Genomic DNA, 16,757 nt, shown 5'->3' with positions numbered 1-16,757 from the left:
AAATACTGGCAGCAGAGCAGTGTGAGAAAATGAAGTTCCAATGTCTAGTCTCCTGTGTGGACAAATGGGACCCCAGAAAATAAAGTAACAGAAAAAGTGTTCTGTCCAAGAGCTGAAAAAAGTTTTCTTTGTTCTTTTAAAGTGTAATCACTTAAAGCAAAATTTTTTAAAAGTCCTCTTTATGCATGTCTAATATAAAATGTCACTGTTTCTATTGTTACAGTTTATCCTGACATTTGCACCATTAGTCTAGTAGCTGTTGGGGATATGAACAAACATGTGGAGAAGCTACTTTTCTGGGAAGATGTATATGGCTTTGACATGTCTTGCATGAAGAAGGCTGTGATTCCAGAAGCTGTTGTGGAGGTGCTGGATCCAAACACACTGATATCTACAGCCAGTGTCATTAAGGTACTGTACTGCTTACTTTTTTGGTAGTCTGCTTAAGAAGTTGGCTTTTTTATTATGGCAGAGGGAAAAGAAAATACACACACACACAAGCTTGAGTATCTTCAAATAATACAAATGCAATAACATTCTTGGCATTAAGTCTGTAAGATTTATATTAATGGCTCTTTGTTACCAAGTTTGAGCTCTTAAAGTAATCTTTCCATATTTAGGTTGCTCTCTTCTGCGTTTTCTTCTATCCAAACCCAAATTTACTTGCATTTTACTAAGTTACAAGTTGCGTAAAGAAAATTTAATCTATACCAAAAATAAAAACCTGGCAGATCATCTACTTCTTTTCACATCAGTCAGTGTACCAATTTGTAGGGGGTCTTCTTACCTATTTCTCTCCTTTTTTCTTACCTGTTTCTTTGCCTATTCCTTTACCTATTCAAGCTGGATGGCTTGAAAGATCTTTCAGTGGAGGATTAGTTATTGTCACCTATAGCTTCATCCGACAGAATGAAAGCATCTGAAAAGACAACAGTAATTTTTGTAGTACTCATTGAATTAATTTTATGCTTCTTTTCTGTGTTGTCCTTTTTTCTGGCAGCTTTGTGATGGGAATAAGCAGTGAAGTTGGTAGTGAATCATATAAGAGAGCACCTACAGGACGAGATATCATTCCACAGCACTGACTAGTTTGAAATTTAGACAAACTTTGTCATTAGTAACAATTTGAACAGTTCAGATCAAATTGAGGGGACTATTTTAAAGCAAGATTTTTTGTCACAATTATATTCTAATTATTGTTCATATAGTTACTTACCTATTGTAAAACACTTAAGGCAGTAATGTTACTGCCCTCCAGTGGGAATTGCCTCTTTATTAAAGAGGTGATTTATATTTAAATGCATTCCTATGCTATTTTTATATAGAGGAAAATGGATTTGCATAATTCATCACTGAACTTGACACCATTACTGAGAGTAGTTCCAGTCTTCTCCAGCATAGAAACTACTTGCTGGGGTCAGTTGTCATGCTGCCACAAAAGCAGTAGCAGGTGAAGCACGGTTTTGTTGTTAAGATAGCCCGATGCAAGTTACTGTTTACAGTTTTCTTGTCTTTTATAACATAAAAGATTTTAAAGTATTAATTTTTTTCATATCAGGTATTTAAATGTAACAAGTGCTGAGCCAAATATTTTTTTAACCTGAATTAACTATTTTGGCCTTCTTGTGCATCTCTACTTTCTTTTTTTCTCTTTTCAGGATTCTGTGTTTTTCAGTGATGAAGTCATTACAGATATGTCTTAAATTTTATTCTCTGAGCTTGTTGACTAGACTCCCTCTAGAGTCAGTGAAATAAAATTCCTAAATATGCCTATAATAAGCTGTGCAACTTGAAGTTTACAAGTGTGTCTGTTTTCCTTGAGCATAAGGAGAGGGCAGAGTGATCAGCTCACTTGTTGAAATAAACTTAGTGGTCCTGTGACTATATGGAAGATAAATTCTGCCCTTATTGAATGAATGGGCACCAAACAGAGGTACTGAGGTCAAGCATCTGTGGCTGCCATTGTCTGCCATCTGACAGGTTGGCTTGTGCAATGACTGAGGCACAGGCACTTCTCTCACCTGCCATTTTTTAATAACATTTTGCACATTCTGGTAGAAGTGGAAGTGTAGTTGAATATTTCTTACAAATGGGGCAAGTTTGCTATAGAGAAAACGAAGAACGTGTAACACGCCACAAGTTAACAGCTGCATTGGTAAGTTGAGCTGCATCCGTTAGGCAAGCAAATTAAAACAACATCTTAACCTGGAAAACATTAATAACTATAGTTAAATGTGCCCAATGCAGTCTGTAAGCTGCTCTCATTTTAGAAGCAAAATGCTTTGCTGGTAATTGTAGATTTCCCTTTCTAATATGGGCAGTCAGGAGCAGTCACCGTCCAGTTCAGATGTAGGTGCTTAGTAAATGTGGTCATCAGGCAGCATTTTGCATATGCTTCATGGTTTTATACTTACTTGTTCTCAGTAGCAATTCTGGTTTTCAAAATAACCTGAAGTCAATGCATGAGCTTGTTTGCTGGAGTTACAGTGAAAACAGTAAAATTAATGAGTTAAGCAACAGTGGCATTATAGGCAAATTGTTTTAATCAATAGCCATTTCACATAACAAATGGATTATACTTTTAGGGAAAGTTTAAAAATGTTCCAATTTATCGTATGATTATTACAGAAGATATTTTGGTGTGTTTGCTCAGATTAGCTAGTTCTTGTTTTGTATAGCTTATAATGTGACTTTTCAGGAAGCAAAACATGTTTGGGCATGGTCCTGAGCAACCTGCTCTAGTTGATTTTCCTTTGAGCAGTGGGGTGGACTAAGTGATCTTCCAAGGTCCGTTTCAAGCTCAAGCATTCTGTGATCGACATGGAACTAACCTGGCAAATAAGAAGCTCCACAGTTTTAATCCGTATCAGTTTCCTACTGTAGTTTACCATGTGGCTACATGAAAAAGTAATACAACATGTGACATTCTGTCTTTGGCCACCTTCTTTCTTTGACCTTTTCTGCTTTTCCTTGCCCCTCCTTGCTCCTGCCTTGCCCCTTGACATGAGGAGGGTGTTCTTCTCTATGAGGGTGGTGAGATGCTGGCACAGGTTGCGCAGGGAAGTTGTGGAGGCCCTATCCCTGAAAGTGTTCAATGCCAGGTTGGATGGGGCTCTGAGCAACCTGATCTAGTGGAAAGTGTCCCTGCCCATGCAGGAAGTTTGGATCTAGATGATCATTAAGGTCATTTGAACCCAAACCAATCTATGATTCTCCAATCTGTGAAAGCTGTGAAAGCTATTTAATCTCAACAATGGGCAGCAGTCATCAAGAGCAACTTTCTTGAACAGAATGAGCTACTATATCTTGTTCCATACCACTACTAGTCAAGATGTCTTTTTATTTTGTCACTTGGGAAAGAGGGGGTTTGGGTCTTTTGTCAGTGTGCAGATAGGATTAGGTGAGTTTATTTTGTTTCCTGTTCTTGGAGAGCTAATTTAGTGTGTTGTCTTATGGGAGCAACTGAACAACCTTCATCCAAAGGAAGATCTTAATTTGAATTCAGCACTGTTACTGACAGAATTGTATTATTCCTTTCAACAGCAAATCAACTGTAATACAGCATCTACTCCTGACTTAGAATTCTCTTCAGATTTCACCCTGACCATTACAAGGAGCACAAAGTGCACAGTAAGACAATCCTAGTTTCTTCATATATCACATTAGACTAATAGACAATGTATTAATTAAGCTTAATTTATCATCAGTCCTTGCCTTGAAATGTTAATTTCTGCAGTACAGAGGTGTCAAATGATCCCTTTTTGAAAAGAGAGATGGATGTAAAACCCCAGTAATAAGTCTTAAAGTATGATACAGGTAGATGAGTCTGGGGAAAAGATAAAGGAGCCTTAGCATTGGGGTTGTTCTGTTTTGTTCCAGTTTCTGAAATAAGAGTTTTCTGTTCAGACATGTTGCTGCCATTGTGCTCAAGAATGCTGCAGTCACTGTTCTCAAAAGAGCTCTTCTGAGTTTAATAAAAAGAGTGAAAAACAAAATAGAAACAGCAAATGTGGGCTATAGCTTATGTAATAAATGTTTAGCAGCTCATATGACAAACAGTTTTGCAAACAGGGAAGTTCATTAACCTTGTGTGTGAAGACTGAGGGAGAACAAATACAGCATTAGAATCTGAATCCAATAAACAGTGTTTTTACTGCATCTGTTTTATTCATTCCATGCAGGTTAGTATTTTTACCTCATGTAAATTCATATGAGTTCTATTTAAAAGAGCACTAGTTCTAGAAAGGCTGTGGCATCTGAGAGTTCGAATTACAGCAAACACAAGCTTATTCATCTTATTATTCTGTTCTACATTAAGTTGAGTGAAGAATCTCCCAACAAATCTGAGTCTGCGACCTCACTTCAGTGGTATTTGTCTATCAAACTCTAGTCAATATGAAAAGAAAGAAAAGAAAAAAAAGGTTTTAGTCTGAACTTCGGAATTAAATGAAAACTCAGTACAAGGGCATCCTTGCAACACTTAAAAGTTGTAGCTAGATTGTTGGATATGAATTTACTGAAGTAATACGTTTATTTTGTTGCTTTTTTTCTTGGTCATTCAGTATATGTTACTTATGTGAAAGATGTCAGAATCAGTGATTCTGGGATTAAAGCAAAATCCTGTTTTTCCTGCAAGTGTCCATGCAACTTACAGTGTGTGTTTTGTGTTCCGTTTTTGAAGTATGTCATAGAAGATACCTGAATACTTGTATTTAACATACTTATGTAAAGGTGTGAGTGTCTTCTGAAGATGTTATGAATGTGTTTAAAGCCAAAACAACTTAGGTATTCCAATGAATATTTAGAAGCATTTAGATTGGTACGTATGTGAGGATACCTTTTAACATGGTTGTGCTGCACAGCTTGCTTGCCTTGTTAGAATAAGGAAGAAAATAATAAAATAGAAGGTTTTTTGTAGTGTTAGTGTTAGGAAGGGCAAGTGGGATAAAGATGAGATACAGTTGAGAAGGTCTGATGATGATTTAGTTTAAAGTAATTCACTGAGTTTTTAAACCCTAAGTGTTAAGCAAAGGCAGGTTGACCTAATTTTGACAGATTTTATTATTGCAGTAACATTCTTTTACAATCAACATCCACTATAGATGCATAATAGGTGATTGGTGGTCACAGATCATGTTAATCTTCACAGAATCTTGGCAATTGTTTAATGATTGTGTAGGGTGAAATAGCTTATTTTGGAAACATAATTTTCCTTAGCACTGGACCTTTACAAAAACATCATTTCTGTTCATTGGTGGAACACTATCATTGACTTATCAATCAAAGATGTACACCTGCATTTTATGACTTCCAGGGAGAAGAGGGGGAAGTGGAGGAAGAGCAGTGTTTGTGAAATTTTGCAGTGAATGCAGGTTTTAAAAAATGATCAGAACTCTGTAAAGTATTTTGCACTTCATCATTTAGGTTTATTGACACTTTGAGTGAAATTTCCACTCTTTCTATGATGGATTGTAGAAGTTTAGTTGGGGGTTGACAGTTCATCCATCATATCAGGCTGCCTAACCTTGCAGTAAATGAACAATAAAAGGCCATTATTTATACTGAGAATTTTTAGGAGTTGTTTTAAGATTGCAATTTGTCCTTTGAAAATACTATTTTATGTTTTTCTTGTTTGCATTTGTATATTGTTGTTCTGCTGGCTTTTGATTTTTTTGCACAAAAAGAGAAAGCTGCTTATTATTTCCAGAGTTCTAGCTTTTTGTATTTGGTTTGATTTTTGCATTTTTAAAATATTAACATTTTATAATAATTTTGCTGTATTTAAAAAAAAAATGACGCACACACACAAGAAATTACAACAAAATTGAAATCCATCTTTATATGCTTGTATATATCAGGGGTTTTTAGTTCATAATCTCAAGTTCATTTCAAAGCAGCTTTTTCTTAGTCCTTTCTATGCCGTAAAAGTGTGAAAACAGATTTGATTGTCTTACTCCTGGTGTTGCCATCAATAGCAAAGCTAACTTTGCTAACCAATGTCACCAACAGAACTAGGGCTCCCTGTGTGAAGTGGTCTGCTTCTAAAAGCCAAACAAATGGGAAGCTTAGGTGCACAGTGATACATTAATTGTTTTGTGGATCAGCTTGCAGATCAGCTACTGGTTTGCACTGTGTGATTGGGTTATGGGGAATGGTTTTCCATGCTCCTTCTTTCCAAGACATCGTGTAGGTGCAGAGAATACAGTAGGCATTCTTATGTGGAAATGTGTCAGCAGATGCATGAATCCTATTGCTGAGCTTGTTTTTTCAGAAGCTTAAAACTGATGAGAAGTAATTTAGCAAGTACTCAAAGAGTTTTGGCCTCCTCTAAATTGAGTGTGCGATATGATGCTAATTGTTGAAGAGCTGAACTTAGCTGACAGTTCAAGCCACAGTGGGACCTGTTGCTTCCTCCCATCATCAACCTGTTTGCATGTCTGTGGTAACAGGGCAGTAAGGTGTAAAAGCTGAAAGGAATCAGAGCAATAATGCAGTCTTCTTACCATCTCATTACCACGTTTGCTTTGATTATTACTTGGAACACTCCAGGGCCCCTAAGGCAGGAGAGGCTGCACTTCTCATTTCTCTGGCAAGATGTTAAATACCTCTAAACTCTGACTTTAGTTTTTCCTTAGGTTTTGGGTTTTTCCTTAGGTTTTGGGTTTTGCTTTTGGTTTTGCTTTGCTTTTGGTTTTGCTTTGCTTTTGGTTTTGCTTTGCTTTTGGTTTTGCTTTGCTTTTGGTTTTGCTTTGCTTTTGGTTTTGCTTTGCTTTTGGTTTTGCTTTGCTTTTGGTTTTGCTTTGCTTTTGGTTTTGCTTTGCTTTTGGTTTTGCTTTGCTTTTGGTTTTGCTTTGCTTTTGGTTTTGCTTTGCTTTTGGTTTTGCTTTGCTTTTGGTTTTGCTTTGCTTTTGGTTTTGCTTTGCTTTTGGTTTTGCTTTGCTTTTGGTTTTGCTTTGCTTTTGGTTTTGCTTTGCTTTTGGTTTTGCTTTGCTTTTGGTTTTGCTTTGCTTTTGGTTTTGCTTTGCTTTTGGTTTTGCTTTGCTTTTGGTTTTGCTTTGCTTTTGGTTTTGCTTTGCTTTTGGTTTTGCTTTGCTTTTGGTTTTGCTTTGCTTTTGGTTTTGCTTTGCTTTTGGTTTTGCTTTGCTTTTGGTTTTGCTTTGCTTTTGGTTTTGCTTTGCTTTTGGTTTTGCTTTGCTTTTGGTTTTGCTTTGCTTTTGCGAGCTTTTTTGTTTGTATTTTGTGTGTGTGTTTTTGTGTTTTTTTGGCAGGTTGGTATTTTTGGTTTTGGTTTTGTTTGGGTTTTATTGTTTTGTTTGGGGTGTTTGTGTTGTGTTTTTTTCCTGTAGTAGGTGCTGTTTGAAGTTCTGTGTCTATTTTCAGTCGAAGCAGAGAAACTGACCTCTTCTTGATTTCTTCATACTTTATTTCCGTTGTAGTAAATTGTTCTGGTGAACACTTCTGGAAGGATTCTGTAAAGGCTGCAGAAAAGCTTCACATAGGAGAGAGTTAGAGCTTTCTGTGACAGGAGGGGGCACAAGAACAGCCTCTCAAGCCTAATCCTAACATTTGGGACTTGCCACCCACCTCTTTCACATCCTTTGATTTATGTTTTTTTACCCCTCTCCATTTTGCTTTATCCCTTTTAGTACAAACCTTTTCTTTCCTGAAAACTGATAATGCAAGTGCTGAAATATACTTGTTTCTAGGTATTACCACTGATTTTGCTCTTGGAAGGCCTTCTTGCTGACTTCTTACCTAATTATCTGGTTGTGTGATAGTGACACTTAATTGTACTAGAGCTTGTCTGAAAACCATGCAGTTCAGTAGGCAGGAGGCTGTTTTCTGGTTTTAGAAAAATGGGTTAAGGACATAAATGCCCAGATTTAGTGATGAGCTTTTGCAAAATAGAACTATGCAGTTTCCAAAACCTGAGAGCATAGTTATTCATTCATACATACCTGATTGTCTGTCCTTCCATCCCTACATTATTTGAAATTATTCTCATAGTTTTGTACAACCAAAAATCAAACCCTAGCAGAGTATTATAAAGTCATGCTGGCAACAGAGCCTGATGTCTCTCTGTGGTTGTATCCTGAGTGTATTGCAGATGATCCTGTAATGCATTTTTTGAGTTGTATCCTTAAAAAAATGCTTAATCTTCTGAATCAGTTTTTCTTCCAGATGTTCAAACAGTTGAATTAAGTCTTCAAGAGAAAAACCCTAATAAACCTGAGAAATATGGAAAGATTGAGCAAAAATAAGCAGTTTAAATGTGGCTTTGTATGTATTGCTTAGTCTTTTGGAAGTTATTTTGGGGACGCAGGAGTCAAAAGGTTTTTTCAAAGTACACATTCTTTCTCTTGATTTTTTTCTTTCATTCCTCCTGTGGTTTACCACAAAGTAGTGTCTTTTAGCATTAAGTTAATTTATAATTATTTTAGCTTTCAAAGATAGAAGGTTTTGAAAGCATTAAATCGTTGCATAGCATCATTACATGAAATTTTGTCAAAGCACTTTTAGTACAAATTGACTTGATTTCAGTCTTACAAAGATAATAGCCAAAAAAATAAATTTAATTAGCCTGCAAATGTGCATTTTCCTGGAAAAGGGTTAGGGTTTGTCACTGCCTATTTTAATGAGACATCTGGCTAATACCAGTTAGTAGATGTTGCTAGGAAAATATTTCATTAATTGTATTCTGAGTTGATCACTGTGTGAGCTTTTGAGATAAAGTATAATGATGATTACCCTCAGTGTAGAAATCAATTGGCAAACTTTCCTTTTTGTTTGCAAGCATTTCCCCTGAGAGTCCATCAAGGTTGATATTTCCTAGCTGAATAACAATATCCCCTGGGAGGAAAATGGCAGTATCTCTTCATTGCTCCCAGGAGATCTTGTCAAAGAGCGGGAGATGTCTATAAAAAGTGGGAGGGAGAAAGGGGGTGAAAGAAGGATAATGAACCAGAGAACGTGACTGATGTATTAAAACCTTTAGGAGGAAAAAGGAAGTTGGTTGACTGGAGAAAATTATTTTGACTACAGAAAAATCTTACTACTTATAGTCTTCTTAAATGTTAAGACAGTTTCATTTCTTAATGTCCAATTTTACATTTGGGAGTCAGCAATAAGTATTAGCATAGAAGTCTTTTAAATTTAGGGGAAAAACTAATATTTTTAAGCTAGAACTTGGATATCTGACTTTGTATATCACGGTTAAACACACCTTAAATGCCTGATTTCTGTTTAAAGGACAGACTTCTCTGTCACAGTACAAAGCAGGATGTGTCTTCCTGATCTGTTCAGTTTTTGGTAGCCCCCTCTGCAACGAAATCCAGATTCTTAGTCTTTTTAAAACACAGAATTTTTGAGCTTTAATATTAAGGGGTTTCTTTTCCCTGTGATAAAAATGCAGCAACTCTGCCGCGTGGGTGACAAACATTCCATCTCCATGCTTGGATAAACTCCATCAAAAGCACATTATCTCCCACTTCTGTGGCCAGCTGTCTAATTGTATTTGTTGTAGCCACTCACTGTTGGAACATGATACTAGTGAAGAGCAAGAATGATAAATTACTCACTGTAGGTGATAGCCATGATGATAATTTTTAATTTCCCTGTTCCTAAGTGAATTGGTAAGGTTGCCTTTATGAGTTCTCATAAGGAGGCAAGCAGCCTCATTTGTTTCATCCTGTTAAAAAGCTGCATGTTCAACCAGCCATTTTCTTTACAAAAAAAACCCACCTTTGTATTAAGATATATTTGAAGTAAAATTTAGACTACTTTTCCCATTTCAGCTAAGGGCTCTGAGTGGAAGGGCATAAATAATATGTACTAATATTCATCTATTATAGATGTTAAAGCTTTTTGTGATCTTAACATACTTGGTACATGTTACATGCTTGAATGGGGAAAAGAATAGGCTCAAAATAATTTATCTGGGAGGAAAGAAAAATATGTTGAAGGCAATTGAATTTTACTGGGAGGACATGCTTAATTTACAGATTTATTTTTTTTTTATGTTTGTGTGAACACCTTAGAAACCCTCAGTGATGGATGAAGACTTGAAGCTCCTTTACATGAATTCTTAATCAAAACCAGAATTTGTCAAAATAAGGTAGAATTTAGTGGCTGCTTTTGTAATTTCAGGAATATTTTGTTCTTAATTTAGTAAACTCTTTGTTGAGGATGATGCTTTGCAGTCTTACTAATGTACATCTATTCCTAATTATTTCCTTGTTCTCTATTTAAGCCTTTTAGGTCCCATGGGTAAATATGGAGATCTTGTTCTGGGGGTAGAGTTTTTGTCCTCATAGCTGTTTTTCTCCTGGCAATTTGTTTGAGAACAGGAAGAATAATATTTCTGTAGTGTTTCCTAGTACTTAACACCCTTTGAGGCTAGAGTATCTTTCAGGCTGGAGTTTCAGTTATTTATTACCAGTGTAGAAGTGATTATTTTTTGTTTTTCTCTTTCATGTATTCAAGAGACTGACACTTGAAAGATTCTTCCAGAGAAGGCTTAAGTTTTTGTTAATTAGTCATTGGTAGAATTGTAAATGAGCTGTCAAAGGTGGAGCAAAAAGATGTGGAAAACTGCAAAGGAAGAAATAACTGGTATCGTTATGCTTAAAAAAAAAAAAGAAAGAAAGAAAGAAAGAAACCAAGGCATTAGTTGTAAAGCATCATTTAGGATTTATGGGAGTGTTATTTGCCTGTTTCTTTTCTTTAGTTTAACTTCTTGTAAAAAAGATGCCACCTTTAATAAAAATCTGGCCAGCCCTGTATTCCATTTTTAATATCCTTGTGTCTGTGATTGCTTCTAGTGTGCTACTTGTGATTTTCTGACTTACGTTTTGCTGCTTAGCTGCATGCCTTCAATAGTGCAACAAAAAGGGAGGATTTCATCTTCCTTCAAGCTGTAAACATTGGAAATGTCTTTTTGTGTAGTATGGCATATTTAATAGAAGTTTGTGATTGACTGTTATAGCTACTGCAATTTGTGGAGGTGTTCCAAAGTGAAATGAAAGGAAAATGTTCTAACTTCAGTTTTACAGAATTATTTCACTGAATCGTACTTAGGTATAAAAGATGTGTGTTGTGCATTGGATAGTGGGATTGAGTGCACCCCCAGCAAGCTTGGTGATGACACCAAGCTGTGTGTGTGGTCAACATGCTGGAGGGAAAGGATGCCATCCAGAGGGACATTGACAGGCTTGAGAGGTGGGCCCATGCCAACCACATGAAGTTTAACAAGGCCAAGTGCAAGGTCCTGCACCTCGCTCGGGGCAACCCCAAGCGTAATTGCAGGCTGGGTGGAGAGGACTTGGGTGTATTGATTCATGAGAAGCTGAACATGAGCCAGCAATGTGCACATGCAGCCCAGAAAGCCAACTGGATCTTGGGCTGCATCTAAAGAGACATGCCCAGCAGGTCAAAGGAGGTGATTCTGCTTCTTTGCTCCACTCTCATGAGGGCCCACCTGGACTATTGTGTCCAGTTCTAGAGCCCTCAACACAGGAAAGACATGTAGTTGTTAGAGCAGGTCTAGAGGGCCATGCAGAGGATGAGAGGGCTGGAGCACCACTCCAACAAATACAGACTGAAAGACTTGGGGTTGTTCAGCCTGGAGAAAAGTCTCTGGGTAGACCTGATCGCAGCCTTCCAGTATCTGAAGGGGGGCTATGTGAAAACTGAGGAGGGACTTTTCACCAGCTTGTGTAATGATAAGACAAGAGGTAATGGATTAAAACTGAAAGAGGGGAGATAGAGGTTAGACATTAGGAAGAAATTCTTTAATGTGAGGTTAGTGAGACACTGGCACAGATGCCCAGGGAGGCTGTGCCTGCCTTCCCCCTGTAAGTGTTCAAGGGCAAATTGGATGGGGCTTGGAGCAACCTGGTCTAGTGGAAGGTGGCCCTGCCCATGCAGTGGGGCTGGAACTACATAATCTAAGGTCCCTTCCAGTGCAAACCATTCTGTGATTCTCCCACTCTGCTCTTGTGAGATCCACCTGTAGAACTGTGTCTAGTTCTGGAGCTCTCAACACAAGAAGGACATGGAGCTGTTGGATTGAGTCCGGAGGAGGGACACAAAGATGATCTGAGGGCTGCAGCACCTCTGCTACAAAGACAATTTGAGAGAGTTGAGCTTGTTCAGCCTAGAGAAGAGAAGGTTTCAGGGAGACATTACAGCACCTTCCAGTACCTGAAGAACCTACAAGAAAGCTGAGACGGGACTTTTTACAAGGGCATGTAGCAGTGGAACAAAGGGGGGTGGTTTTAGGCTGAAAGAGGGTAGGTTTAGATGAGACATCGGGAAGAATCCTTTCCAAGGGGCAGCAAACAGGGGACAGTTTCTTTTCAGCCTGAACTTAATAAAAAAAAAAATGCTACTCTGGGGATATTTTCTCAGTGTAGCCTGTAGGGCTACATCCACCTCAGCTGTGGTATGTCTGCTTGAAGCTTTCTGGTCCAAACTGTAGCTTGTCTCCTTTTCTCTGGGAGACAACTTTTGTTTCTGCAACTTTGTTTTCCATTCTCCAGTAATCATATCCTTAGTCTTATTTGTAAGTATACCAACAGTATTGACCTGATGATTAATAAATATTTTTATGTCTTAGTAGATCTGACAGATGTCCCAAAAAGCTTTTGTGCATCAATAAAAGTAGTCTGATGGGTCAATAGAACTTTGTCAAAACCTTCTCAATCTTGACTCAAAAAGGCATATTAGAGACAGGGCTGTAATTCACTTGGGAATGAGATTCTCAGCATTGAGTGATAGGACTTTACTTAAGGGATGGAAGACTCACTGTTTCCAACATCTGGTGCTCATTTGTCAAAATGTTCTTCAGTGTCTCCTTGGTTCATTTTTTAAAGAATATATGTGGCCATGTCAGAGTCTGGAACTTGCCTGGCTTCTCTGAAGTGCCCTTAGCTGAAAAGTCAACACAGGTGCTTTAAGGTAGACTTGGTTGCTTTAACACTTTGTATTCTCCACTGTGTTGGTGAAATCTGCTCTGGATATACTAGAGAGGAAAAATACCAGAATGGCTTAGCTATCATTCAGATTCCATGTTTTACACCTGTAAAGCCCTATGCCATTCCATTTGTTATCTTCATTTTGTAAGCATGTTTGATGACTCTTTTCCCCCATCACAATCTATCTCAATATAAAGGCTGTGCTATAGAACTTTTCCTCTGTAACTATCCAGAACAATCATTTTTTTAGATTTAGAGTCAAGAAAAACATTGTTGCCATCAGAAGAAGGTTATAGTCAGTTGTTTCCAGTGAGTTTTCATGCACCGTGTTTGCCACCACAGAGTTGGTACATATCTTGTTTGGATGTACTAGAGCCAATGGGGGCAGAATCCCTTCCTGCTGTCACAGGGATAGAGATCTCCCTCTCCTTCAGTTGGGGTTACTCAGAATCTCTCTTCTGGGTTGTTTCTTCAGGCTAACATTCAATAGAAAAGCCTTGGGCCCGTGGTCTGATTTGCTTTAGCCTTTTCATAGGAGACAAGAGAAAGCAATTAAAGAAGAGCACAGGCAGGATTTCAGAAGTAAAACTGTGGAGCTGATTGTCTTCTATTAGGAACTTAAGTTGTTTGTTTGTTTGAATTGTTTGAATTTTTGGAACTTTCACAAGGCTTTTTAGTCAAAAAAGCAGAACAGTATTAGAAGACTATTTAACTAACTGATAGTGTCAGTACACGGTTTTGTGTGTGGACATTTTGTATTTCCCTTCCTCTTCAAGCAGGAGGAAAAGTGCCTCTGAGGAATTAGCCACTGAAGAGAGAAGCTCTCCAAGGTTAGAAGTAGGATGGCCAGAGGGACAGAATAAATGTTCCAAGGAATCCTGTGGAGAATTACTATTAAAAACCATCAACTGCTGAAAAGGCCAGCATGAGGCATTTGCAAATCTTTTCCCTTATCTGTGTGTGTAGTAGAAGAAGAAAACTATTCCCAGCCTGGTTATGTGGTGCCTGTGTTCAGAAGGAGCTTGGATGGAAAATGAGGTGAAGCCACACAAAGGGTGAACATGTCAGGTGGGGTCCCTCACACTGTGTGGTTAGTGCAGGTCCTGGGAACCAGAGAACACAAGGACTAAATTCTATAATCCTAGGCTTGCACATCTGAAAGGCTGTTATCTCTTAAGTAATTGTAGTTGCAGTTAGGGTCTGGGGGTTATTTTGGAATTGGAACTAAAATCTGATATATAATATAATGCAGTTAGAGTGTGCAGAATGTTTGCAAGTAGAGCAAAGGTGTCTTAACAGCTTGATTTTATTGTCTTAGATTTCTAGCTTGTTTCAAAGCATGAATCTAAGCTTGCTCCTGCTAAAGGCTTGAAATGGAGTAGGAATCCAAATCAATTTATATATCAAGGATATATTGTTTCCTTAGTGTCAGGTAATAATTGATCATATTTGCATTTTCCTCTTTTTTATAGGCAATTGCTGGTTATTTTGATATATTTTTTGAGAAGAACTGTCACAACAAGGTGAGTACTTGGGGTTATGCATTTTAAAAATAGTTTTGAGAGAGAAGGATGTTTTTGGCAGCGAGTCTGTTTTGCTGTAGCAAACACTTGATGTGTATGTGTGTTTGGCAATTGATGGGATGTGATATCAAAAATGTTGTTCTTAGTCAAACTCTTGAACTCTTCCATTGCAGGTCTTGTTTTCAACTGGTCCCCAGTGTAGCAAAACACACTGGAAACAGACAGTTTTTCTCCTGGAGAAACCATTTCCTGTAGAAGCAGGTATATTTAAATACAGTTATAATGCAACAATTGTTGTGTTACATTGCTGTTACCACTACATATAAATCTTAAATACTATAGGCATGACATAAGTGGTAAAAAGAACTAGTAAATAAATCTTACCTACCTAGATTTATATTTTTTTGTCTAAGCAAAGCACTTGGAAGTACCTGTATTCTACAAAATGTATGCAAAAATAACATATAGATGTCTGCATATGTGTAAGTAAGCATATGCCTTATACTTTGCTTCATTCTGTAGTTCTGATGAGAACTTGTGTATCATAACATTATATTTGTTAGATGAATCATGAATACATGCAAGGGTGTTGTACCTGGCCCTGTGGGATTGCTCTGTGAATTGAAAACATTTTCAAAGACCTCACAGCCATGTATTTGATTCATTGAAGAACAGAGGAAGTTATTTTGATACACTGTAAATTTTGATAAAAGTATCATAATGTTTTGCTTGGATTTGATAAAAGTAAAAAGACTTGTTGTTATTAGGAATAACTCAAAATTCAGATGATAAGTTGTTGAACTGAGGTTTTGAAGACTAAGGTGATGCTTGTTAGTGATTTTAATTTGTTGTATTTGGTAAGTCTTCAAAATACATTTGTATGCAAGAATTCCTTGCTCTTTAGACACAGAAATATGTGCATGACTGTCACAGGATAGTGATACAAGAGGATATGCATGAAATAGGACAAGATTCCTAAGTCTTGCCCTCTTATTCCTATAGAACTGCACTTTCTTTCAGACTTCCTATGTTGTTTTTTTTAATAATCAAAGGAAAGGGAGTAGTTATATTTTGTGCTGATTTATTCTTTTTATGTTTTATAAAACATAACCACTTAACCATTAGATATTTACTCACCTCTGCTGAACTCTTACCCAGTGGTGAATTAGTCATCTTTGAGGGCCATTTTTCATTATAGACTTGCATGACCAAGTGAGGAACTCCAGAGTGGGGCTCATTTCTGCTGTTTGGTTAATAAACTCATGGTAGTCTGAGACCCTAGCCTGAAAAGTTTGTAAACAGGCCAGCCATAGGGGGTGAAGGCAAACAAAAACTTGAGTGGATGCTGCAGAAGAAACTGAAGTCAAGAGAATTCAAGGTGCTATAAAGAAGTATTGAGGTAGATGGAATCTTATCTCTCTTAACAGATCTAACTGCAAATGTGCAATGGTGAAAGCAGCATCTCTGCTCAATTCAACCACTGTTGCAGTTGCCTCTTCTAGCTATCAGCCCTCACAACTTTTTACCAGGAGCTTCTTTCCTAGAGGCACTGTGGTCCATATTATCTGACAAATGATTTCTCTCTTTAATGCTTTGACTTCATATTCTTAAATAATTTTTATTTGGGTATTCTTAGGTCCTGTCACTTCTTGGGATTTGCACTGGTGCGTTTGTACATGGCTTGTTGTCTGTTGAGTCCTCTTTTAGACAAGGCTCTCTAAGGTGTCCTTGCTGCAACTCATTAAATTTCAATGTCAGAGAGTGCAAAGTGAAATTTTTGAAGTGCATTGACATTTGTTAGAATATGCACGTTATTTAATATTACATAGATCATTTGACATTTACCAAATGTGTGAAATTACTGGGAGGGGTGTCTGGCTCCAGACTTCTAGTTGAGGTGCAGTGACTTTCAGAAGACAACTGCAGAAACAATGTGCTTTGAAGCAGTGAACACAACCTCATTGACCTTCAAGATCACTTTCACCATGAGTCCTTCTCTCTTTACTACCTTGTATTTCTGAAGTCATTCCCTTAACAAATCTTGTTACAGCTATGCTTCTTTTTCTGCCTGTCTCCTTGTCATAATTATTTAAGTTCCCCTTTTCCATCCTTACAGCCATTTTGTCTGGTTTTATATCTTGTATAAAATTATCTTTGATCTAGGGTTCTCTGCCTGCTGTTTCTAGTGTTAGAGGAGGTTCTAGGATGTAATTTCCTTTTCCTTTGTAAACCCGGTTTTAATTTCTGTAGGATATTTGTT

At 37.5% G+C, this 16,757-nt stretch overlaps 1 protein-coding gene across 1 annotated transcript in view; it reads left to right on the top strand.

Annotated features, from left to right (window-relative positions):
- The window catches only part of PRMT3 (protein arginine methyltransferase 3), a gene marked incomplete at its 5' end in the record, with an annotated part of 28,085 nt that overhangs the window by 4,830 nt on the left and 6,498 nt on the right, over positions 1–16,757 (top strand). The window contains 4 exons of the mRNA XM_009995864.1: positions 224–411; positions 3,544–3,630; positions 14,447–14,497; positions 14,671–14,758. Coding sequence (XP_009994166.1) covers positions 224–411; positions 3,544–3,630; positions 14,447–14,497; positions 14,671–14,758 — 414 coding nt within the window. The remainder of the gene's footprint in view (positions 1–223; positions 412–3,543; positions 3,631–14,446; positions 14,498–14,670; positions 14,759–16,757) is intronic.

Source organism: Chaetura pelagica, unplaced genomic scaffold (assembly GCF_000747805.2).
Source record: "Chaetura pelagica isolate M959 unplaced genomic scaffold, ChaPel_1.0 scaffold164, whole genome shotgun sequence".
NCBI lineage: Eukaryota > Metazoa > Chordata > Aves > Apodiformes > Apodidae > Chaetura > Chaetura pelagica.
Note: the sequence above shows the minus strand (reverse complement) of the source record. Positions and strands in the feature narration are given on the sequence as shown.